Raw genomic sequence first — 26,354 nt, 5'->3', positions numbered from 1 at the left:
AGGCACTTCTAGAATGTTCCAAATCATTCTTGTAACTCTTCTTTCTAGTATCTGTTTAAGAACTGTCATAATAAAAAGCGCAATTAATCAATTAAATTGTATATAAGGGGAATCCTACCATGTGCTAGGCCAGTTCCCAGGCAGCTAATTGGAGCATTTATGTGAAGCAAAGCGGGGCCAGCTCTTCTTCCGGTCATTCCCAGGGAGGGTGATGCTTGGACGGTTTATAGCAGTGGTGCACAGGAAAATCACCCAGGGAGCTTTAGCAATGCGACATTCAGGGGCCCACAGGCAGACCAATTGAAGCAGAATCTCTGGGGTTGGAGCCTGACCACTACTAGGGCCAGTATTTTTCATAGGCTTAACGTGCAATGAAGGTTGAGAATCTTTGCTCTAGGGGCACCCAGAGACAGACAAGAGGAAGTGGCGACAGGCACTCACCAAACCCAAAGATTCCATTTCAGCTGTAAAGCTGAGCTGATAGACTTGAGGCTAGACAAAGAGGCTGTTTGCTTCAGCCCACTTCAGATTGTTTCAGTACTGCTCATAGAACTTCTCTTTGCCTTAAAATGCCTCTGGATCCCCTCCTATGACAGTCATTTAAAACAAATGTGTAACTGCCTAATCAGGGCACAAACCATTTTTTCAGACTTGCCTGGGCAGCAGTGACCTAAATATTACTCAGGGAGTCTGACTTCCAGCTCCAGAGGAAGAATGTATTTGGTTTGATTGTTTTCTTGCTAATAAAGTTGGGCCAGTAGTTCAAGGTCCCCATTGGGATAGCTGGACCCTTCGATGCTATGCATTAGTTCTTTAGACAGAAAGCAGTGGTGTAGAGTTTTTATTGAATTATTCGCCTTCCACTGGAATCACTATGCACCCATGCTAATTTGTTGTGCCATTGTTAATGGATATAAGATAAAGAGCAGGAACTGGAGAGGATGGTGGAAGTGGCGCAGCCCATTTACACCAGCCAGGTATATGGAGTAAATCTTGGGAAAATGTGTCCATTTCATCCACTTACAAGCCAAAGGGTGTAGCAAGTAGCAGCAGATCGTTCTGCTCTCTCTCTCTCCCAGGTAAGCCTGCAGGCAGTAAATAAGGCCTGTATTAGAAGCCACTAAAGCTGTAAACACACACAGCAGGGAAATCTGCCTAAACTGCCTGCTGTGGTATCAGATGCAATTGGCCTTCTACTAGAAGTGTGTCTGCACTCAAGGTCAAGCCAAATTTGGCAAGAAGCCATATGGAGACACTTCACATTTAAATCTCCTAGGAGACTGGGGGCAGGGAAACCAAGTTTGCTCTGGGGCTCTCAAATCCAGTTGGTGATTCCAGAGAAAATGGGGACTGTTCATGGCAGGCAGGAAAAGGGCAGATGTGGCCTGAGAGAACCCACACTCTGGTTCCCAGCCAGCAAGCTCCAGCCTGGATCTAAACAACGCATTTCTGGAACTTAAAATAAAAAATAAGAGAGCAGTCAAATGGACTTGAGACCCCCACAGGGCCTTTGATGTGTCTACCAGCAGCAGCATGGTGAGTGGTTTCTGTGATGTGGGATTCCAGAGCAAGAGGCACTGGACCATGGCCACTGGTTCATCTCTCATTATAGGGCCAGAAATAGATGCCCCATCCCAGGAAAAGGGAAATAAGGCTGCATGGAATGTTTCATCTGTTGGAATATTGTTCTGCTCTGCCTGACAAGATTACTGAGTTCTCAGTTCTGTAGCAATGGCATTGAGTAAGAGTCTGAAAATTGATGCATTATGTACTTGCTTAAAATAGCAAATGCAGAATAGAAAAAGCAGAGCTGCTAGGAAGTGTGCGGAACATATTGATAGAAAGACCTGCTTTGCCTCTGTTATTACCAGCATGAAAGTGTGTATCAGAGCAGGGGGTAGACTTTCCATCAGAAGCAATTGAGCAGTGGAGGCTCTTTTACCGCAAGGAGGCAAGGGTACATTTTTTTAGCTGACATAAGTGAGTGTAAATCTTTCTGTTCTCAAACAGGTGGTAGAAAGTGGGCAATTTGTTTCTTTTCATCTCGGTGTTCTGGGCTTGGTTTATGAGATAGCTGCCTCTGTTTTAAGTTTTTTGAATTCCCCTCAGAACAAAAATCCCCCACCACCTGCTACTTAATCAAATATTCTTCACTGTGGATTATAGTTGCCTGGATGGGAGCAAGGTTCAGTGACAATGTGACGGAAAATATACAAAAAGAACTATGTCGTCATCCCCAAGAAGGAAGCATTATCCTTTGTCCTTAAAAATGGGATTTAGCCAGGCGCGGTGGCTCAAGCCTGTAATCCCAGCACTTTGGGAGGCCGAGACGGGCGGATCACGAGGTCAGGAGTTCGAGACCATCCTGGCTAACACGGTGAAACCCCGTCTCTACTAAAAAATACAAAAAACTAGCCGGGCGAGGTGGCGGGCGCCTGTAGTCCCAGCTACTCGGGAGGCTGAGGCAGGAGAATGGCGTAAAAACCCGGGAGGCGGAGCTTGCAGTGAGCTGAGATCCGGCCACTGCACTCCAGCCTGGGCGATACAGTGAGACTCTGTCTCAAAAAAAAAAAAAAAAAAAAGGGATTTAAGGCCGGGCACAGTGGCTCACACCTGTAATACCAACACTTTGGTAGGCTGAGGCGAGAGGATTACTTGAGCCTAAGAGTTTCTAAGGCTCTAAGGAGTTTCACATCTAAGACAAGCCTGGGTGACAAAGCGAGACCCTGTCGCTACAAAAAATCAAAAAATTAGCTGGGCATGGGCGCGTATACTTGTGGTCCCAGTTATATAGGAGGCTAAGGCAGGAAGATGACTTCACCAGGAGGTGAAGACTGCAGTAAGCCATGGCTGGGAGACTGGGCGAGACTCTTTTTATCTCAAAAACAAAAGGCAGGAGGAGGGGATTTAAAAATACCGAATAACGTGATAAAGAGTCCTTCTGGAATTGACAAGTCTTTTTGCCCTAGAAGATGGCATAGTTGCTTCTTAAGGGAATATCCATGGTCAGGGGCAGAGGCCTTGAGAGGGTGGGCAAAGGTCCTTTCAGTCCTGGTATCATTCGTCTAACCAGCATTCCGCACCAACAGCCTCCCCCATTCAAGCGCTTACTCCATTAACAAACGTTAATGGGGCACTTATTCAATGCCAGGCACTGCACTAGCCACTGTGCATATATTTTCTCCTTTAACTCTCTCCAAAACCCTTTAGAAAAAAGAACATTATCACTGTTCATTATCCCGGTTAAGGAAACTGAGTTTAAAAGGATTAAGTAATTGCCCAGAGCCAGGCCATACAGCTGGATTTGAACCCTAAACTATTGATTCCAAACCTTGTATTCTTCCCACTCTGCCTCCATTGTCTCCTCTTTTGATTAAGCAACATTCCTAGAAATACAGGGAACCTAGAAGGCCCCTGTCCCCATCTCTCTCCTGCTGCTGCTGCCAGCTGGAATGTCTGACTCCCGGATGTGTTATAACTAAACTTCTTAAAGACCGGTTAGTATCTGAGAAAAATCCCTTTATTCAAGCCCAGCAAGCAATGTGATGTGCTAACAGCCCCTACGTCGTGACTCACACTAACTATAATTTACCGATTGTTGTTGGACATTGACTAGTTTCCAAATTTTTATAGGTCACCACGATTTTGGAGAGTGTGACTTGCTATTTACAAAGCAAGGATTAGACCTTCCCTCTTTTCCCCTTTATAATTTGCACTATTGCTTCTAAGAATACTGTTTTTTAAAGTTTGGACATTTTCAGATAAAGATTGCTGGAAATAATAGTGTTAAAAGTATTTTTTTAAATAAAAGAATAACATCGAATAAAAAGAAATCTTGGGCATCTGCGGTGGCTCACACCTGTAATCCCAGCGCTTTGGAAAGCCAGTGTGGAAGGATGGCTTGAGCCCAGGAGTTCAAGACCAGTTAGGGAAACATAGGAAAACCCTGTCTCTACAAAGAAAAAAAATTTTTTTTTTGAGACAGAGTCTCGCTCTGTTGCCCAGGCTGGAGTGCAGTGGCGCAATCTCAGCTCACTGCAACCTCCACCTCCCGGGTTTAAGCATTCTCTGCCTCAGCCTCCCGAGTAGCTAGTATTACAGGTATGTGCCACTACGACCGGCTAATTTTTGTATTTTTAGTAGAAACGGGGTTTCACCATCTTGGCCAGGCTGGTCTTGAACTCCTGACCTCGTGATCTACCCGCCTCAACCTCCCAAAGTGCTGGGATTACAGACCTGAACCACCACACCCGGCCAAAAAATCTTTTTAAATTTGCATGGTGTCATATGCCTGTAGTCCCAGAAGGCTGCAGTGAGCCATGATCACACCCTATACTCCAGTCTGGGCAACAGAGCAAGACCCTGTCTATTAAAAAAAAAAAAAGAAAGAAATCTTACGGAGTTTGGGTTGGGTGAGAATGATAGCCAGGTTGCTGAGGCACAGCTGTGCAGGCAGGCTTACCATTTTAATGCTAAATTTTCAAATTCCAGACTTTATTTGCTGTCACTTAATATAGCACAGCATTACTGTAATATTGTAAGTGCTGATTTTATAATAGAATTTTCTTACAAAAATAGGTTTTGTGAAACAATTTTGATATATGATAAACTGTTTTGACACATGATCTACCTTGCTGGATCACATCTATTCCTTTAAGGGAGAGAGAGCACTGAGCCCTGTTTACTTCTGGGTCTACGTGGTGTGTAGTGAAACCCTTTGCATCCTTTTCCAGAGGAAGTGCATCCTTTTCCAGAGGAAGTCAAACTCAACACTGTCCAAAACCAAATTCATTCTCTCTTTCCACCTCCTTCTCCATCACATGAGCTCAAAACCTGGAGACATGGTAGAGTCTCCCTCTTATCACCCACATTCAGCCAGTCACCACGTTCTCACTCCTAAGCATCTCTCCAGCGGGACCCCAATCTTGCCCTCTCATGATCACAGCTCTTTCTGTCTTGACTTACGGTTTCCCAATTGGTCTTCCTGCCTCAAAATGCCCCCATCAGTCAACAGTCCATCTACCATACTTCCTAGTTTATCAGTTTCATGTATTGGCTCTTTATTAAGCACCTACTGTATGCCACGCCCTCTTTTAGGTACAGGGGATATAGACAAGGTCCCCCCTCCCATGGAGCTTACCTTTGGGCAGGGGATGGAAACCATAGGAGACAGACAATTAACCAGCTAAGTATCAAACAAGTCCATTTCAGTTAGTGGTAAGCACACTGAAGAAAACAAAGTATTATCTATTTTCTCTCCTCAAGAATCCTTGGCTGGGTGTGGTCAGGCTTCAAGGTGCCTGAAACGTAGCCCCCACTCATCTTGAACTCCCTATCAAGTCCTCCTCATCCTCCAAAGGGCAGCTCATCGCCTTCTTGTCTGTGGGGTCTTGGAGACCACTGTGGCTGGAGAAACCCAGTTAGGCTTCAGGGAGAAAGGATGGGTAGAGCTTGAGGGACACTATTAAAGGAAGGCGAGACACTGGCTGAGCAGGTGAGTCACCTTCAACCCTGGTACACCAGGATCTCTCCCTCAGCACTCTGTTTAGTGGCTCTGTCTTCATCCCTATCTGTGGGGAGTAGCACGAGAATGAGAAATCCTGACATGGACCTCTGGACCCAGTGCTGAGAGCCTAGTTTATTCCAATGATGCATCTGCATAGCAAAGCCATGCAAAGCCAGGACACAGCCTAAGAGGCCACACCCTTGCAGGGAGCAGGTGGAAGTCCTGGACACCTCCCTCCACCCTGGGCCTGCTTAGCGTACTCTAGACCTTCTGTGATGCTGACTCTATTGCACCTGACACAGTAGCTCAGGAAGCCTCCCTCCCCAGGCTCTGAGCTTTCTGAGAACTGAGGCCTTTTTATTATTTATCTTGCATCCCAGAAGATGCAGATGTTTCATGATGGCTCTTTTTATTTTTTATTTATTTATTTATTTATTTATTTATTTATTTTTATTTTTTGAGACGGAGTCTTGCTCTGTCGCCCAGGCTGGAGTGCAGTGGCGCGATCTAGGCTCACTGCAAGCTCCGCCTCCCGGGTTTACGCCATTCTCCTGCCTCAGCCTCCGGAGTAGCTGGGACTACAGGCGCCCGCCACCTTGCCTGGCTAGCTTTTCGTATTTTTTAGTAGAGACGGGGTTTCACTGTGTTAGCCAGGATGGTCTCGATCTCCTGACCTCGTGATCCACCCGTCTCGGCCTCCCAAAGTGCTGGGATTACAGGCTTGAGCCACGGCGCCCGGCTTATTTTTTATTTTTATTTTTTTTTATTTATTTTTTTTTTTTGAGGTAGAGTTTCACTCTTGTCACCCAGGCTAGAGTGCAGTGGTGCAATCTCGGCTCACTGCAACCTCCACCTCCTGGGTTCAAGCGATTCTCCTGCCTCAGCCTCCCAAGTAGCTAGGATTACAGGCGTGCACTACCACCCCTGGCTAATTTTGTATTTTTAGTAAAGATGGGGTTTCACCATGTTGATCAGGCTGGTCTTGAACACCTGACCTCAGGTGATCTGCCCGCCTTGGCCTCCCAAATTGCTGGGATTACAGGCATGAGCCGCCGCACCTGGCCAGCTCTCTTTTTAATACATATGTCCCCAATGTGTTTGTGTGCAGGTGCTAACTGCTTTCAATGTTCAATTCTCAGGTGGCAGGGACTGGGATCCTGTTAACTCCTCTATCCAGTGACCCACAGCTACACACAAATATAAATTTAAATGCTTCTTGATAATGGTGAGCTGAATAAGCAAATATATGATGGCATTCCTGACAAACCACTAAAACTCGTCTGTTCAGAGGAAGGTGTGGGTGCTGGTGCATGTTCCGTCCAGTCTTACTTAGCGCCTTCATTAATGATGTGAATAGAAAATAAACATTGGTGTTCACAGATGGTGCTAACTTTGGAAATGCTGTTAACAGAAGTGTCAAGAGAGGAGAATAGAAATATAAGCAGGAAATAGCAAAGATGTCAAAAAAAAAAAAAAAACTCAATACAGCAAAGGCGAAAACCTCTTTCAAACATGTAAAATAAAGCCCTACAGACATTAGAGCAAGAGCATCAAGAGATGAGACGTTAGCGGGGTACCTGGACGTGGTTGCGCTGGCCTATAATCTCAGCACTTTGGGAGGCCAAACCAGCCTGGGCAAGACCACCTGGGCAACCTAGCGAGACCCCATCTCTACAGGAAATTTTAAAAATTAGCCAGGCCTGGTAGCACACACCTGTAGTCCCGGCATCTCAGGTGGCTGAAGTGGAAGGATTGCTTGAGCTCAGGCATTTGAGGCTGCAGTGAACTATGATCACACCACTGCACTCCAGCCTGAGCAACAGAGCAGCAAGACCGTATTTCCAAAAAAAAGAGTGAACGAGAGAAGTTTGAGGAGAGCAGGGGAGGTAGAAGAAGGAAGAGATGTGAAGAGGCAGGGGAGGAAAGGACAGATGTCCTCTGATTGATGTGCGAGGGTCTCCAGGGTCTCGAGGCTCCAGAGCCCACTGCCCTCTTGAGGGTCAGATGCTGGCGCAGGCGTCCCACCGAGGTGGCCCCAGCCCTCTGCTCACAACTGCGGTCTCATTTGTTTTGTGATGGGGCTTTGGTTTGGTTTGGTGGTGTTCTGTATCTTTTTTTTTTTTATTCTTCCTCATATTTGAGGGAGCTGTGGGTATAGTTTTGTTCTTTAGCTCTGGTTTTGAAAGGTTTCATTATGCCTGGCATAAAGTATTAATTTGGGCATTTTGGCAGGGTCAGAGGAATGCAGCCTTTAAAAAGTACAGATTCCAAATAGACAAAGCAAAATGGAGCTTCCTCAACAACTCCGAGTGTGACGTTGGTGGAGGCGAAGCAAAACAGAACTGATGCAGGGGTTGCCAGGCCTCTCCCGGGAGCTCCACCAGGCCACCTCCAGTGCACGGAGGCCCTGCCTGGCCCACCTTGCCAGGGGAAGCCTGCCGAGGCACAAAGCATAGGAACCTTTTGGTTAACAAAACAGAAACCAGGAGTCTCCATGGGGTACTCCCCAGGGACTACAGCTGGAACGTCAAGACAAAGATGTGCGCTGGAGAATAGTAAAAAAAAGCATACAAATTCTCCAAGCACCAGGAGAATGCCTCTTTCTTTAGCAGCCTGGAATCATCTATGTCTGGAAACATCAGTGTCTTCTGGCCAGACGAAGGCCGAGCAGTGAAAGGCGCTGTGCCCAGCAAGAAAAACATACAAGTGGTGAAAGTGCCTGTGCAGGGGGTCAGGGTGTGGGTCAGAAGGTCCAAACCTCAGCATCGTTACAGCAGGTTCAAGTGCCTTGTCCTCTGACTCAGAAGCACCTGGTATTAAAGAATTCCATGCTGCAGGGGCTGTGCTCCACACGAGAGCCAGAACAGCATTTTAGTGTGGAAACTAAATGGAATGGAGGTGCAAATGCTGTTCAGGAGCCAGCTGCCCTGGGCCGGGTCCTAGCCTCACCACTTTCCAGCTGCAAGAAGTTACTTGACCTTTCTATGGTTCTGCTCCCTCATCTATAAAGTGAGCAGAATGACAGTGCCCCATAATGACAGCTTCAGTAAGCTTTAAATGAAATTACGTATGTAAAATGTTTAATACAGTGCCTAGTACATTCCTAATAAATAAACGGATGACAGTGATTTTCAACCTTCTCCCCCAAATCCAGGACCCCTTTACAACTCCGCAGGCATGATGCTGAGGAGCTCCGGGCCCAAATATTTCACTAGAAATATCTGCCCACATACTTTGGGAGGCCAAGGCGGGCAGATCACGAAGTCAGGAGATCGAGACCATCCTGGCCAACATGGTGAAACCCCATCTCTACCAAAAATACAAAAATTAGCTGGGTGTGGTGGTGCACACCTGTAGTCCCAGCTACTCAGGAGGCTGAGGCAGGAGAATTGCTTGAACCCGGGAGGCAGAGGTTGCAGTGAGCCGAGACCGTGCCACTGCACTCCAGCCTGGGCAACGAGAGCAAGACTCTGTCTCAAAAAAAAAAAAAGAAAAAGAAAAAAAAGAAATATCTGCCCATATTTCTGAAGCTGTTGCTGAGAAATCTGCATGGAGCCAGTGTCTGTGTCTGCTCATCTCCGTTAAACCTCAGGACATAAAAATGACAACATGTTCATTGATACAATTCCCGGAGCTTCTCTAACCTTGCATATGTGCTTCCAAAGCCCATCAGTCCAAATGTTTTCCATCCTACCAAATGTTTTTATTTCACTGAGAACTTCATTAGCAGTGGGGAGGCGGCACCTAATACAGCATGTTTGGGTTTACAAAGCAAGGTAACCACTCACTTTGCAAGAGGATTCTTCAGTTCCCAAAAGGCACCCCTTGAACAACGAGTGTCCCTAGTGCCTCTTCATATGTTTTCACCACACTTGACACATAAACAGCCCCTTACACAGAGCAGAATACCTGGCCGGGACATGTACCCCACCTGACCCTTTGTGTTCAACCCCACCCCACCGATGGCTCCGCCTCACTCGCCTCACTTCTCAGCAGCCCTGCTGTGAAGATGCGTGAGGCCAGCCTCTTGTCTCCCAGTTGAAGACATGTCTTGTGTTGACATTAGCCCCAGCTGCTTTTTTAACCATGTCATTTTGTAAAAATTCATTCTTTCCATAGACATTTGTGGACTATATATATATAATGGACTATAAAATAGACATACATGTCTATTTTGTATCAGACACTGCACGAGGAGCTGTTGATAGGGACATGAAAGTGCTCAGCTCGTCGCTGTGCTCAGAAGCACACAGCAAACGGGGACCACAACTAGTGATGTGCTGTTTTAGGGGCAGGTTGCATGTAGGTTAAGACTCCAGCTGTGGCCTGGACTGTCTGGGTTCAAATCCTGCCTCTAGCACTTTGGGCAGACAGGTCCTTAGGCAATTTGGGCCTTCTCATTTCCTCTTCTGAAAGGGAAATTCACCTTGTGCTGTAGTAAGTCCATGAATTGATATCTGTAAGGCACTTAAGCACTGTATACTGTTTGACTATTTGTCTTAGTCTGCTCAGGCTGCCATAACAAGATACCATAGACTGGCCGGGGGAGGTGGCTCATGCCTGTAATCCTGGCACTTTGGAGGCCAAGGCAGGTGGACCACTGGAAGTCAGGGGTTCAAGAACAGCCTAGCCAACATACCAAAATCCCGTCTCTACTAAAAATGCAAAAATTAGCCGGGTGGGGTGGTGGGCGCCTGTTAATTCCAGCTACTCGGGAGGCTGAGGCAGGAGAATTGCTTGAACCGGGGAGACGGCACTTGTAGTGAGCCAAGATCATGCCACTGTACTCCAGCCTGAGCAAGAAGAGAGAAACTCTGTCTCAAAAAAAAAAAAAAGATACCATAGACTGGGTGGCTTGAACAACAGAAATGTATTTTCTCACAGTTCTGGAGACTAGAAGTCCCAAATAAAAGTACAGCATGGAGCTGGGTGCAGTGGCTCACGCCTGGAATCCCAGCACTTTGGGAGGCCAAGATGGGCAGATTATGAGGTCAGGAGTTCGAGACCAGCCTGGCCAACATGGTGACACCCCGTCTCTACTAAAAATACAAAAATTGCCTGGGTGTGGTGGCACATACCTGTAATCCCAGCTACTCAGGAGGCTGAGGCAGGAGAATTGCTTGAACCTGGGAGGCGGAGGATGCAGTGAGCCGAGTTCGCACCATTGCACTCCAGCCTGGGCGACAGAGTGAGACTCCATCTCAAAAAAAAAAAAAAAAAAAAAAGAAAAGAAAAGGCCAGCATAGTTGGGTTCTGGTGAGGGCTCCCTTCAAGGGTTGCAGACTGCTACCTTCTTTCTGAGTTCTCACATGGTGGGAAGAGAGAAAGCAAGCACCCTGGTTTCTCTACTTTCTGTCAGATCAAGGCCCTGCTCCTATGACCTCATTTAACCTTAATGACCTCTGTAAAGCCCAGATCTCACAATACTGTCGTGTCGGAGGCTAGGGCTTCCATATAAGGAATTGGAGGGGACACAATTCAGTCCATAGTACTATTGTTATATTATTATTTTATTCTCCTTTTATTTGATTTCTAATTTTATTTCACTGTAGACACACAAGATGGTTTCTATATGATGCTAATTCATAGGCTGTTATTGAACTTTCTTCTATGGTCTAGTATGTGTTCTGTGTGTACTTTAGAAGAATGTGTGTTCTCTAATTGTTGAATGTAGTGAATACACACACATACACCCAAGTTTTTTGTTTTGGGGGGAGTTTTTTGAGATAGGGTCTCGCTCTGTCACCCAGATTGGAGTGCAGTAGCACAATCACAGCTCACTGCAGCCTCAACCTCCCAGGCTCAAGCAGCCCTCCCACCTCAGCCTCCCAACTAGCTGGGACTATAGGCTTCTGCCACCACGCCTGGGTAGTTTCTTTTTTATTTTTTGTAGAGGCAGGGTCTCACTCTGTTACCCAAGTGGGTCTTGAACTTGTGGGCTCAAGCAATCTATATCTATCTCAGCCTCCCAAATTGCTGGGATTATAGGAATGAGCTACCACACCCAGCCTATTTTTACTTTTACTATGATTCTGGACTTGTTATTTTATCTTTGTAAATCATATATATGAGAGCATCTTCTTGGTAAACTGTTCCTTAATAAATAAACAAAACAATTATCTAATGAGCTTTTTTAAAATTTTCCTGAGACAGGGTCTCACTCTGTTGCTTGGCCTGGAGTGCAGTGGCACAGTCATAGCTCACTACAGCCTCAAACCCTTGGGCTCAAGTGATCCTCCCACCTCAGCCTCCCAAAGTGCAGGGATTACAGACATGAGTCACTGAACCTGGTCTCTAATGAGCTTTTTCTCCAGCAATGCTTTTTGCCAGCTTTCTTTTGATTAGTATTTGATTTCTATATCATATTCCCTACCTTTTTAAAACTGTCATCATGATTTAAATGGTGTCTGTTACAAGTAGCATATAACTGCATTTTTAAATTAAATCTGAGAAATCCCTTTTAACCAGAGGTTTGCACATCTAGGTTTATTGTGCTCATTTACATATTTAAATGTATTTATTCCATTATTAGTTTGTGCCTTCTTGTTCCCATGTTTCTTCTTTGCTACTTTTGTTCCCCTTTCCTGCCTTCTGTGTGATAGATCAGATTTGTTTTACGCCCTCCCTTCTACTGCTCTGAGAGTTGTACATCACAGTCTACTGTAACTGTTTCCCATTATTATTACTTTTTGCATCTGTGCGTGCCTGAAGGGAGCCTCAAGTTCATCAGTCTCCCTACCCTCCTCCAAAATGAGACATGGGCCTTTGAATGCTTTCCTGGGACCACCACCCCACCTTTCATGTTGCTGTTCTCCATGATTTTAGTTCAACAGTGTTTTAATCCCCCCACGAGTCATTTTTAATGTTTCTTATAGTGAATGTGTATTTGGGTTTGCTTATATGGTGACCTGTTTATTTGCTCCTCATTGTGCCTCATGCTCTGCTCTTTCCTTCTGGACTCAGTCTCTTTCCTAATGAGGTGTCCCGCAGCAATTCTTTACAAGACAGCCAAGATAGGCCAACTCTCAGAGCACTTGTCTGAAAAAGTCTTTTTTTATTTAATTGTTTTTTCCTTAGAGGTGGGGTCTCACTATGTTACCCAGACTGGTCTCAAACTTCTGGCTTAAAGCGGTCCTCCCACCTTGGCCTCCCAAAGTGCTAGGATTACAGGCATGAGCCACCTCAGCTAGCCTGCCTGAGAAAGCCTTTGTTTGCCCCTTTCTCAGATGATGGTTTGGGGATAGAATTCTAGGTGTACGGTTTTTTTCCTTCAGCCCTTTGAAGAGTCTGTATTTTCCTTATGTCCCTGCATTAGATGTTCTTTTGCAAGTAACGTGCCTTTTTTCTCTGGGTATTCTTAAGGTTTTCTCTTTGCCTTTGGTGAGCTGCAGTGGATTTGCTTTTCAAGAGGTCAAGAGAGAGGAAAGTGTGAGGTTTCTGTTTTTTACTGAAAATTTGTTTGCTGATTTGTTTTCCTACCCAGGGGTTCCTTGCCACTTTGCCAGGCTGGAAGGCAGACTTCTGGTGTCCTGTTCACAGACAGGGCAGCCTGCAGAAGGCCCCGCCACATGCAGGGCCTGGGTCCTCGTTCCCTTGCATGTGGTCCCGGGCTTGACTCCTGTTCAGGCTGGCACTTCCCAGAGCTGAGCCCCAGCCTGACCTTCCTCCCGTACTGGCTTCACACCCCCTCCTTTCTTCTGATACCTAGAGGTTTTCCTTTCTTTCCTGTCGCCTCCACTTGGATTTTAAATCTTCTGTCTGCTGAATTGTATTCAGCACAGGAAGATGCTTGCAAGGGCCAGGTTCATCAGCCCCGTCCCTGCTGCTGGAAGCAGCACAGCAGAGCCTCATGCTCGGGCTGAGATGGAGCAGAGGCCTGCAGGCGAGCACCCAGCTCAGCTGGGGTTGGCCCCGGTGGTGGAGGGTCCTCGAAAGCGCTGGGGACGATGGCAGAAATATTGGCAGGGGAACCGCAGGGTCTTTTTGAGCCCGTAAAAGATCTCTTTGATGACTGTGGAGGACGTGTTTCCACACAGGGCTGGGGCAGACCAAAGGCAGAGAAGCCAGTCAGGGCTATGGCAGTAACCAGGAAGAAAGGAAAAGGGTCTGGGCTGAGGCCTCGGCAGAGGACACACAAAAAGTGCAATCGGTAGAACTCAGAGACTGTCGGCCGTGGGGAAGGGGCGGGAGTGCAGCTGCCTGCCAGCTCTCTGGCCTCAACGACTGAGAAGACGGCACCTCGCCGCACAGGCTTGATGGGAGGAGGGAAGCACTTTGAGGGAGGGGGCCAAGAGGATGAGTTCAGCGTTGGCCGTGTGAAGACTCAACTGTCTGCAGAGCATTCCAGGGATTTGTCTAGGAAGTGGCTGAAAAGACATGCATGGACCTCACGCTAAGAGAGGGGACACTGACTGGGTCGTTGTCATTGAAACCACAGACGTGAGTGATGCCACTGTGAAATAATGTGTAAAACGAAAGGGGCTGAAGATAAAGCAGTATTTAAGAAGCAGTGAGAAAGCAAAGCCAAAACAGCTCCTGCAGGAGTCCCACTTATTCTTGCGGTATCAGTCTGTGTGTCACCTCCTCTGGGAAGCCCACCCCAGCCACCCAGGGTCAATGACCCTCCTTCATGCAGCAGGTGCTTCCTACAGAGCACCAGCATCCACGAGCTTGGGCCCGGGTCGTGCTCGCCGCATTTCTTCTCGACAATGCCCCTTCCACCCTGGGCAGTCCGTGAGTCACTGCAAACAGAACATGGGCAGGGAAGGGAGGAATGGGTGTTGGCAGCATGAGGAGAGTACCATGGGGGAGGGGCAGCCCAGGCTGGGAGGGTGGTGGCAGTCCTGTTGGGGACACAAGCAGGGTGAGTATGGATTGTGCCCCCGGGCCTGGGAGCCAGGTCAGTTCAGTGCTGTGGAGAGGCAGACAGCAGGCTTGGGTGAGGTCTCAGGGCATGCTGGCTGCCGACAACACCCAGATGTGACCCAGTTGGTTCATGACAAGAGAAAGGTTTTATTTTCCAAATACAAATGGTGTTGCCCCATTCCTCACCAGCTGCAGACCCAGAGAGGACTCAGTATGCCAGGAAGCACAACGCCACCACTCCTGGACTTGCCTGATTACTGAAATCATAGCCTCACCTTCTAGGTGACTGTGGTAAAAGTGTCCGTTCGACCCTGACAAAAACAGAAGTAGCGTTTCCTAAAGCAAGGTTTTGAAAGAGCTGCCTGTGTGGTTTGACATCAGCAGGGGATTTACTTCTTGAAGGAACTGAAACGTAGAGTGAACAGCTGCAGACATGAGCTGCTAATGCCCCAGTCAGTAGCTGTTGTCCTCAGTGGGAGCCAGAGAGCATGCATTTATGTCCTAGTGACATCCAGATGGAGGATGGCCTATCTCTGTGACTCTAGAGTTTCTCCTGAAGCACTTAATGCATTTACTATCACTTTGAAAAGCACCTGTCTGTGCTTGGTGCAAGGCAGTGTTCCTCCTACCACATCCTGTTACCAAACACGAGAGAACATTGCATTAGCCTCACAATCTTCTCAGGCACTCCTTACTGCACCCAGAAAAATGTTCTCACCAAGTTACTGCACTGCACCCCACTTCCACTGCATTTTCCCTTGAAGTGCATTTGTTAGAACTTGGATCACCCCCACTCTCATAGAGAATGCCATCAAGAAGAAAAGTGACTCACTGATTTCCTCAAGTCCTGCCGGGCTTCTGTAGGGGCAGGGCAGGCCAGCGGATGAGAGTCTCCTAATCCCAGCTGAGCCAGGGCTGCCTGCAACCTCCCAGGACCTGCCTTCCTGGTTGGCTTTGACCTAAAACCCTGCACTGCCCAGCTGACCAGGGGCCTGGATGGGAGGGGATGTTTTCTGGGCTGATTCACCTTCTGGACAGGAGTGGCCTGTCCCACGTTGAGCAGGGCCTGTGAAGGCACAGGTAGCCCAGGGAACATGTTTGTTCATTACATTGATCAAGTCTTGCATTTACTCACGGGTTTCTCTACGAGCAGAAGACAGGAGTCTAAATGAAAAATGAAGGAAAGTAATTTGATAAAGGCCATTTGCCTGCAATGATGGCTTGGAACAGATGAAACGAGATGAAAGTCCCCGAATTCCACAGTTTGCTGAGCCATTAAATCCTGTAACAGAAGATGGGGAGGGAAAAAAATATCCCTCCCCGATGCAGCCAGCCTCCCTCGGCAGCTGTCCTTTGACTTGGTGCACCCTCGGAGGGAGACACCCTGCCTCCATCTGTATGATGTTTCCTTTTCTTTAAAAAATAAGGAAAGAATTCTGGCTCTCGATGGATTTCCAGAGTGTGGCGAAGTTCAAACAAGAAAGAAGTCACTGACCCCAAGCGTCTACTCCGTCTCCTGCCCAGGACCTGCTCCGCTCTGTCTCCAGGATCAGCACAAGAAATTTCTTATTGGTCTTAAAATTACTTTGGCTAAACTTGAGATGAGGAGAGAAAACATGTTTGAAGGCAACTTCTAATTTTTCATTTAGGTCAATCCACATTTAAAAAAAAAAAAATTATTGTGGTAAAATACACATAACATAAAATGTATCATTAGTCACATTTAGTACATTCACAATGTTGTACAACCATCACCTCTACCTAGTTCCAGAATATTTTTATCACCCCAAAAGGAGGCCCCGTGCCCTCTAAGCAGTCCCTCCACGCCCCCACTCCCTATAGCCCTTGGCAACCACTAACTGGTTTCTGTCTCCTTAGCTTTGCCTCTTCTGGCTGTTTCATATAAATGTAGTTATATAATATGATGCCTATTGTCTGCCACCTTTCACTTAGCATCATGTTTCAAGGTTCAAAGTTCATCTTGTTGTAACATGTGCTAATACTCTATTCCTTTTCATTGCTGAGTAATATTTCATTGAATGGATGTACCACATTTTGTTTATTTGTTCATCCACTGGTGCACGTTTGGGTTTATGTAGGGAAAATCTCTCTCCAACTGTGTTTCCTCTGCTCTCACACCACCACCACCACAGTCATCAACACAGAAGACGACTTCTGTGACCAAAGGTGTGGAGGTTTTCACCACACACCAACCAGTGATCACCAGCTGAGTGTCCTCCAATTCCATTATGATGCCATCTACCTGGAGACGGTGTCAGATCCCACAGGTGGAGGGCTCACGGCCCCCACACCACCCCCAGACACCAGTTGCAAGTCAGGGTCTCTGGAACTTCTGACCAACCAGCTTCCAGTTGGAGTTCCTAGGACCCCCTCTTTGGGTTCAATTAATTTGCTCACAGAACTCAGGGAAACACTTCCTTACATTTACCAATTTATTAAGAAGGGTATTCTAAAGGATACAGATAAACAGCAGATAAAGAGATAGACAGGGCAAGATGTGGAAGGGTCCTAAGAAGCAGAGGCTCATCTGTCCCCACGGACTGGGATGCCTCCCAGTACATGGATGGGTTCTTCTTCCCCTTCCCATCAGCCTCCATGTGTCCAGCTCTCCAGAAGCTCCAAACCCATCCTTCTTGAGTTTTTTATGGAGATTTCATTGGCTGTGCATGATTGAAGCCTAGACAACTGTGCCGAAATGAGATTGGCCAAAAGGGGACTGATCTAAACCCACCAAGGCCTGTCCATTCAGATCCTTCCTGGCCTCTCTGTGCAGCATTCCTTCCTCCAAGGTGTGGGGCAGGACCCCCTCGGGAATGAGGGTGTTAGGACTCACAATCAGATTAGAGAACTGACTTGGGCAGGAGAAGGTCAGCGAGAGAGATTTTGTTTCCTGAGACCTGGTTCTGAGGCCTAAAGCACCTCAACGTTATAACAAAAGACTAACAGTGGTTATGGGAGTTACAAGCTAGGAACTGTGGATGACACCTCATCATCATCATCATCGCATCACAGGGCTGTTGCTACCTTTTGTAAACAGTGCTGCTGTGAACATTCATGTATAAGCTTTTGTCTGTTCTCAGTTCTTTTGGGTATATACCCAGGAGTGGAATCACTGGGTGATATGGCAGTTCTATGTTTAACTTTCTGAGAAGCTGCCAACCTCAATCTACATTTTCTTTCTTCTTTTTTTTTTTGAAATGGAGTCTAGCTCTGTCACCCAGGCTGGAGTGCAGTGGTGCAATCTCGGCTCCCTGCAAGCTCCGCCTCCCTGGTTCACGCCATTCTCCTGCCTCAGCCTCCTGAGTAGCTGGGACTACAGGCGCCCACCACCACGCCCGGCTAATTTTTTTTTTGTATTTTTAGTAGAGATGGGGTTTCACCATGTTAGCCGGGATGGTCTCGATCTCCTGACCTCATGATCCGCCCTCCTTGGCCTCCCAAAGTGCTGGGATTACAGGCATGAGCCACCGTGCCCGGCCCCTCAATCCACATTTTCTGACTGTTATCTGCTGATGGCATCATGTAGATGGCGTCAGCTGGGCAGTGCTCAGCCAAACTCCAGAGCAGGAGGCTGGTTCTTCTTGCCCTCGTTCGGTGGTGAACTCAACACACGTAGTCACTCAACCCCCTCTTCTGCCCAAACCTCACAGCAGCACCACGCAAACAGGCTGGGAGTCAGGCAGGCCAGGGCTGCCCAGGGCTGTGCCAAGGAAAAAAGTAGTAACCCAGGCATATTCTGTCACTTACAGTGGCAAAACAGAGTATCTCTCTGCTAAGGAGCAGACCTCCTTCCCAGGACCCTCCTGGTTCACAGGTATCTGGCCACTTTCCCTTTAGAAGGAACTAACTTCATGGACTGGGTGAGTCTCCATCCCAGGAGGATCTTGACCAGTTGTGCCATTGTCTTCCTCATTCATGAGGCTGCAGTGAGTGTGCGAAGCTGACGGAGTGAGCAGATGAAGTTGTGTTACTGGGAGAGAGCCATTTACACAGCAGATGGACTGAGGCCAGCAGCCTCACGCAGCCCCAGCACGCCCAGAACCTGCGGCCTGACCAGTGTTGCCCATCAGCACCTGGGAGCATCCCCTGTGTGCAGGGCAGCACCACGTATGCAGCTCTGTAAGACCCTCCCCTCCCCGCCAGGACCTTGCGTTCTGAACGTGGAGACCAGTACATATGATGTGAATGCTCCATTAAACTTGTAGGGTTATTTTTTTTATTATTTTATTTTTTATTTTTCAAAGATGGGGTCTTGCTCTGTCACTCAGGCTGGAGTGCGGTGGCACAGTCTCGGCTCACCACAACCTCCGCCTCCCAGGGTCAAGCGATTCTCCCACCTCAGTCTCCCAAGTAGCTGAGACTACAGGCCCACGCCACCACACCCAGCTAATTTTTAAATTTTTTTTTGTAGAGACAGTATTTCGCCACGTTGCCCAGGCTGGTCTCGAACCTCTAAGCTCAAGCAATCTGCCAGCTTCTGCCTCCCGAAGTGCTGGGATTACAGGTGTGAGCCACCATACTTGGCTTTTTATTTTTATTTTTTTTATTTTTCGAGATGGAGTCTTGCTCTGTCACCCAGGCTGGAGTAAAGTGGCGTGATCTTGGCTCACTGCAACCTCAGCCTCTCAGTTTCAAGCGATTCTTCTGCCTCAGCCTCCGGAGTAGCTGAGATTACAGGCGCATACCACCACACCCGGCTAATTTTTGTATTTTTAGTAGAGACGGGGTTTCACCATGTTGGCCAGGATGGTCTGGATCTACTGACCTCATGATCCACCTGCCTCTGCCTCCCAAAGTGCTGGGATTACAGGCGTGAGCCACTGCGCCCGGCCGCCTTTTTAATTTTATTGTTAGAGACAGGGTCTCAATATGTTGCCCAGGCTGGTCTTGAAATGGGCTCAAGTGATCCTCCTACCTCAGCCTCCAGAGTAGCTGGGACTACAGGTGTGCACCACCATGCTTGACACTTGTAGGATGTTTTTTGTTGTTGTTGTTTGTTTTGTTTTGTTTTGTTTGAGAGGGAGTCTTGCTCTGTTGCCCAGGCTGGAGTGTAGTGGTATGATCTCGGCTCACTGCAACCTCTGCCTCCCAGGTTCAAGCGATTCTCCTGCCTCAGCCTCCCGAGTAGCTGGAACTACAGGCACACGCCACCTCACCCGGCTAATTTTTATATTTAAAAATTAAAATATAGGGGTTTCACTATAGGGGTTTCACTATATTGGTTCAATATAGGAGTTTCACTATATTGGTCAGACTGGTCTCAAACTCCTGACCTCGTGATCTCCCCGCCTCAGCCTCCCAAAGTGCTGGGATTATAGGCGTGAGCCACCGTGCCCGGCCTACTTGTAGGATTTAAACACAGAATCAGAATCCAAACCCCTCCCCACAAGATGTAAAATATTTAGGAAGAGAATATTCAGAACAGAAACATTCATATGGTTTTGTGAGCTATGCTAAAATGTGAAGAACATAATCTGATTCAATAATAATAGCTCTCTTGAACCATCTCTTTTGGAGGTTCTTGACACTTAACTGAGAAAGCAGTGAAAATTCCTTCTGTGAAGCAAGGAATTGGCGCGCGTTTCACACACACTGCTTCACATCTTCCAGAGCGTCTCATGTGCAGCCCTCCTCAGACTGTAAATTCCACGAGGGCAGGCAGCTTCCCAGGCTCTCAGGAAGACCCCTGTCTGGCTCCCAGCTTGGGTTCCATGTTTCCAGTGCCGACCGGTGCCTGCCGTGGAGTCAGTCCTTGTGGAGCGCCTGGAGGGTAGATGGTTTGGTGGTTGTAAAAACCAGACAGAGGTTTAAGTGACTTGAACAAGGTCGTGAAGCCAGGAAGCTTGGCAAGACCAGGACAGAATCCAGACTCTCCCACCCTTAGGCCCTGCTCAGAGGGATCAGGAGGGAGCTCAGGGGGGCTTAGAAAACAAAGTCCTGGGAGGGGCAGTGTGGGGACCGCCACTAAATACCACCTTTTCTTTCCTAAAGTGTTACTGATTTTTGTTCAGTTGGGGGATGTTCTGGGGAAGTGGGAATTGGATGTTCGCCTCAGATCATTATCCGTGGTCCAGGAGAGGGACAGGTCCCGCCAGCCTCAGCACTCGGGCGAGTCTCTGCACTGCCTCCCTGTCTCCTGCAGCGCTGGGGCTTCTCCACCCAAAGAGAAGAGCTGGCAGGAACACTTCCTCCACCAAGCCCCATGGGCTGGGCCCGTGGTGTGGAATGCCGGAGAGCCAGAATTGCCAATGGGAAGGAGAGGACCAACTGGCTGTCCTGGGGCAGTACCCACCACCAGGGAGGAGACTGAGCAGCTGTGGGGCTGGCACAGCAGAAGTAGGACAGGGAGAGGGAAAGGGGCCCACAGCTCATCCACATCCACAGCCCAGAAGGATCCAGTGTCCAACTTCTGCCTTCCTTCTTGCTATTCGAGAACCTTCATTTCAGCGGAGTGGTGGCCTTGGGTAGGGGAGAGGAGCTGGCCCGACAGTGGGAGCGCTGTTGACTTGTGTGTGATTGGCTTGGACTTTCCAGAGCGTGGTCTGCTTTTCCCTCTGCTGGACACTCCCTGAGGAAGGGCCTCCCCCAGGCAGCAAGTACTCCACAGGACCCACCGACAGGGACACCAGAGGGCAGGAGGAAAAGGTTTCAGCCCAACCCGTGTGAGAAGCAGCAATCTGGAGCAGGGGTTCTCTGCTGCATTTTTCTCTTTTTTTTTTTTTTTGAGACAGAGTCTCACTCTGTCACCCAGGCTGGAGTGCAGTGGCCGGATCTCAGCTCACTGCAAGCTCCGCCTCCCGGGTTTACGCCATTCTCCTGCCTCAGCCTCCCGAGTAGCTGGGACTACAGGCGCCCGCCACCTCGTCCAGCTAGTTTTTGTATTTTTTAGTAGAGACGGGGTTTCACCGTGTTAGCCAGGATGGTCTCGATCTCCTGACCTCGTGATCCGCCCACCTCGGCCTCCCAAAATGCAGGGATTACAGGTTTGAGCCACCGCGCCCGGCCTCTCTGCTGCATTTTTTATCCTACAACTCCCTGAGGACAATATCCTGGGTGCCAATTTATTTATTTATTTAGAGACAAGATCTCACTCTGTTGCCCAGGCTGGTGTGCAGTGGCACCATCATAGCTCACCCCAGCCTTGAATTCCGGGCTTGGGCGATCCTCCTGCCTCAGCCTCCCAGGGAACTAGGATTACAAGCACAGGCCACCATACCTGGCTGATTAGTTTGTTTTTTATTTTTTGTAGAGAGGAGCTATGGGCTCCCGGGCTATAGGCTATGTTGCCTAGGCTGGTCTTGAACTCCTGGCCTCAATCGATCCTCCCTCCTCTGCCTCCCAGAGTGTTGGGATTACAAGTGTGAGCCACCACACCTGTGCCATTTTATGGCAGTTATTTGCTTCTCCCCATTTGCCCACCAGCCCGAACCCTGCATCCTGGAGATACACGAAGCCCAGAGGAAGCAGGGAGGGTGGAGGCAGGGGCCCCCCTGCTGGGCGGGAGTCAGGAGAGCCCTGCACAGAGGAGCACGTCCCGATTGTCTGAACGCGAGAGGGTGAGGGCGAACTAATGGTTCCCGTTTTCTGTCTTAGTGTTTTTGAGCTGACATGGAGTGTGGCCTGTTTAGAGCCCGTTCCCTCAGACTGAGTCACCAGGTGATTCTGGAACCCACTGTGTACATGCAGTTCCTCAGGGAAGGGCGAGGGCAGAGCCTGGACTCCCAGCACAGGGAAGGGCACAGGCCCTCCAGGAGGGCGGGCAGCGGGGAGGCCGCTGCCAGGGTCAGGAGGGAGGCTCCCAGAGGACAAGAGTCCAGTGAGAGGAACCCAACACCACACCAGGTTGACAGAGGGGAGGTAGGGAGGCCACCCCAGCTCAGGGACCAGCCTGGTCCTGAAGGCATCTGGTCCAGCACGAGGGCCGCAGGGACCCCACCTGGAGCCCACTGCCAAGGGCCACACGTGAGCCCTGCAGAGCAGCCCTGGTGCCCACAAGAGTGGAAGAGGGCCTGAGTCACTGCCTCTGCTGGGCTCTGCTATTTTTATGTCCAACTCTGCTTAAAAATAGCTGTCTAAGCCAAGGTTTTAGCGGCAGCTGACAAGACATTAAGTATTAGATACCTAATGCCCACAAGTGACAACCGGGGTCTCTTCCTATGTCCGTGAGAAAGCAAGGAGGAGACAGCCATGAGGACAGCCCCTGAGCATCCCACACGTACCTCTGAAACTTGTGGGGCCTGCTGTGGAGTGTGCCCACAAGGTGTCCTCAGAAAGCGTGTGCTGGGCCAGGTGCTCTAGTGACACCCATTACTCCACGGGGCCACGCTGACCCCGTGGAGCCACTGCACATCGGGGCCCTTTGAGCTGCCTCGGCCTCTGAGCAGTTGCGCCTCCCGGGCAGCCAGTGCTTAGAAAGTGCCTCACGTGCTCACGGCCTGGTGAAGGCGCCTCCAGGCTTGGCAGAAGTTCAGCGCGTGCTGGCCTTGGCCCTGGCCTTCCCCTGGCCGTGTGGACACGACAGCTCGGCATTCACTGCCCAGCACTAAGAGCAGCTCCCTAAGTCCAGCAGGGCGTTCAAAGCGGGACGAACCTACCCACGCCCCAGACACCATCCCGAGAGCAGTGAAATTCCCAGGGCTTTTGGCATAGGGAACAGAGCCAGCCAGTCCTGACTGGAGGCTCGGAGGCCAGGAGGCCTTCCTCCTTCCTCCTCTCCCTCCCAGCTCAGCGCTGACACGGCACAAGCTGAGGTACAGCATGGGATTGTGCTGCCCGTGTGAGCAAATCTTAGGGGGCCAGCCTATTGCGACAAGTGCCTCTGCTTTTAAAACCAGCAGCAGTTTCTTAGCATGTTCAGCGCCGTGTGAGGAGCTAGAGGAAGGGCTCTGGCTCTGCCCAGCAGGAAGAGCACAGCTTCCGCCTCTGCACCCGACCTGGAGCCCAGACACCCGGCTGAGGCCACCTTCATGTGCTCCCAGGCCAGCGGGGCTCCTGCCGCACAGGGCTCCCTGCAGCCCATGGTGGGGTGCCGGCTGCACTGTTCTGCGGCCACCAAGCCAAGCGGCCCAGCTCCAGATGAGAGCAGCCGGCTCAGGCCCACTTCCACAGCCGGGCTGTGACAGGAAGGGACCAGCCAGGAGCGGGAGAAATCTCTCTCTCACCGGGGTGTGTGGCACGGGTCTCCCGCAGGATGGATTAGTGTCAGAGCCAGAACCCCAGCCCTCGTACACTGAAGGCCCCGAGGGCTTGGTCCTCAGCCCCAGCCAGAGGCCTGGTGGCATCTGTTCAACCACATGGCCCTCCACTGTCCAGTCCCATGCGCTGGCGTGGGAGCCAAGGGCCCTGCCACGGTGCCCAGGCTGTGGTTGGAGGCCCAGCCAGTGCCACGCTCGCATTCCTCGGCCTCTCTGGGGCCCTTCAGGCATCCTCTGAACGCTTGTGGAGGAAGCAGGCCGAGCCGGAGCCAGTGGTGGCTGGGAGCTGCCGGGGAGGTGCCCTGTTCTCATGCCGCCTGCTCACTGCCCGTCTGGTGTTTTTGGTTCTTGCAGTGAGAAGCGCCACCTTCAAGTGAACGTCACCAACCCAGTACAGTGTAGCCTGCACGGGAAGAAGTGCACCGTCTCCGTGGAGACGCGGCTCAACCAGCCCCAGCCCGACTTCACCAAGAACCGCTCGGGCTTCATCCTCAGCGTGCCCGGGAACTGACACCCCGCAGAGGCCTGGCCCGGAGCCTGGCCACGCTCCGAGTTCTGGGTCCCAGTCCAGCTGCTGCCTCCCAGCCCATGCCCGCTAGAAACCTGCTGTGAGGGCCCCTCCCGGAGGAGCCCCGTCCCTGTGAGGTTTCCTTCCTGGCTTTCTGCCTTTGGTATCATCTTCCTCTGTTCTGACTGTCCACGGTCCCTGCTCCATAAACCAAAGACCCTGGTGCCCCGCCCAGACCCCTGGGCTGACGTCCAGACCAGTCTCACCCAGAGGCAACTGGATGGTGCCTTTAGTTGGTGCGGGTGCCCCTTGGCCAGGTCAAGTCGGAGCACCTAGGCGGGTGCCCTGCTGCTGACCTGGTAAAGGGAAGGGGTTGGGATGCAGGTACCCCGCTCTCTGGGAGCCCCACAGCCACCTCTCTTGCCCAAGGTGAGCCAGCCCTGGGGACCCAGCTCAGGGAGGCTCTGCTCAGAGTTCAGCGGACCACCTCCCCCACCCAACTCCCAGCCACCAGCCAAAGCCACTGGGTGAGCAGAGACACCTCAGCCAGCCCCTCAGCCAGGAGCCAGTGGCAGAAGCAGAACAGCCCGTCCAGCAGAGTGACTCCATCCTTCCCAGGTTCTCCCCCGGGAGACTCCCTTTGCCACCAAGGTCCCTGTCAGGGCCTCTGACCACCACTCTGGAGAGGACAGCGTGGCACGCTCCGAACAAGGATCATCTTACTTCACTCGCAGCCTGTGACCGTGGCCCTCTTATAGATACTTTCACCGTGTGCGGGGTTGCTAATCAGATACCTGCTGTCGCCACACTTGGGTCAGGAATCCTAATGAGAACGGGAGCTGCCGGGATGAGGGCAGCCCTCAGGGTTGGCCGCTTCCCCTCTGGACCACCTCCCACTACGTTTCCTACTCAGTGAAACAGCAAGGGCGGGGTCAAGGCACAGGATGACGGGAAGCAGGGCAGCAGCACAGCGTGGGGTCCTGGCACTGCAGGCCAGGCCAGGACACCCACCCCACACCCTGCACGGCCCCTTGGGACCTGTGCCCGTGAACCTGGTGCCAGGGAGAACTGCCAGCTAGCCGGTTTCTGCCCAGCAAAAGCATGTATGCCTCAGGGGCCTTCTAAGACAACCCTCCCCGCTGAGCCCCAGCTGCTGAGGAGGCCTTGAGGGAAGTAGAGGCTCAGAGCAAATGCCTCATGTGGTGAGAAAGTGAGGGGAGCCTGCGCCTCAGGCAGGTGGTGAGAGGATGAGGGGAGCCCGCGCCTCAGGCAGGTGGTGAGAGGATGAGGGGGAGCCCGTGCCTCAGGTGGAGTGGACAGGGGTGCAAGAGAGGGAGGTACTGAAGCTTCTTCCCATCATGCCACAGATGCTGCCCCACCATGCTCCCGTCCTCCCACCCTCACCCAGCAGAGCCCACCAAGTGCCTGTGGGCAGCCTCCTGTGCCTCACCCAGGACCTGGCCCGAGTGGTCCCACCACCTGGTCTCATGCCCGCTCCCCATCCCTGCTTCCCAAACATTGCACTGTGTGCAGTTGGCAACAAAGAATCCTGCTGGCATCCTGTCCTTGGGAACCCTTTCTCATTCCCCAAGCCTGGTCCGCTGCCTGCAGAGGCAGAGGCGCCCCCAGCCCAGGTTAGCAACGCTCATCGTTCTGCCAATTACCAGTAGACACTAGTGGAACCATCTAACTGGAACTTCCTCTCTCCTTCCACTTATTTCCCCAAACTTGTTGCTTTACACTAGACACATGCAAATGTATGTTTTAAACACACCAAAACAGACTATGCCAAATGAGTTGCCTGTCAAAGGCTGGAGGGCAGGAGGAGGGCCTGGGTTTGGGTTCCTTCCTCCAGGCCTTTGTACGGTGCCTTGGGCCCCTGAGCCCCAGCGCCAGGGCCTCGCAGCTGAGGCCACAGGACAAGCACTTTTTTATGATGTACTAAAAGAAGCCACAGTATGTGGCAACTGCAAAAGGATCAGGAATTTAGGGTGTGATCTCAGACACGTGTCCTGGGTGCTGAGGGGAAAGGAAGCGGGCACAGTGATTGTAGACAATGAGGGGGTTTCTCTTGATGTAATGAAATGCAATTTTATGGTTTGGTGCAAAAACTCCTATTTTCCAGTAAATTAACTTTATTTCTAAAGCATATTTTGATTTACCATCAAGAGCAATAAAGCATTAAATCTTATTTTTAAAGGTGTTTTGCTTATCTGTCACTGAAAACTTTGTGAAATTTTTGCTTATATAAAGTCAACCA

At 50.1% G+C, this 26,354-nt stretch overlaps 1 protein-coding gene across 2 annotated transcripts in view; it reads left to right on the top strand.

The window, feature by feature from the left end:
- Positions 1-26,285, top strand: part of MYO1D (myosin ID) — a 376,912-nt gene extending 350,627 nt beyond the window's left edge. For both annotated transcript variants that reach the window (XM_008010998.3, XM_073004844.1), the window contains exon 22: positions 23,941-26,285. In XM_008010998.3, coding sequence (XP_008009189.1) covers positions 23,941-24,097 — 157 coding nt within the window. In that variant the 3' untranslated portion in view covers positions 24,098-26,285. The remainder of the gene's footprint in view (positions 1-23,940) is intronic.
- The last annotated feature ends 69 nt before the right edge of the window (positions 26,286-26,354 follow it).

The sequence above is a fragment of the Chlorocebus sabaeus genome, chromosome 16 (assembly GCF_047675955.1).
Source record: "Chlorocebus sabaeus isolate Y175 chromosome 16, mChlSab1.0.hap1, whole genome shotgun sequence".
NCBI classification, from domain to species: Eukaryota; Metazoa; Chordata; class Mammalia; order Primates; family Cercopithecidae; genus Chlorocebus; species Chlorocebus sabaeus.
The sequence above is the reverse complement of the archived record's forward strand: the minus strand, read 5'-3'. Positions and strand labels throughout refer to the sequence as shown.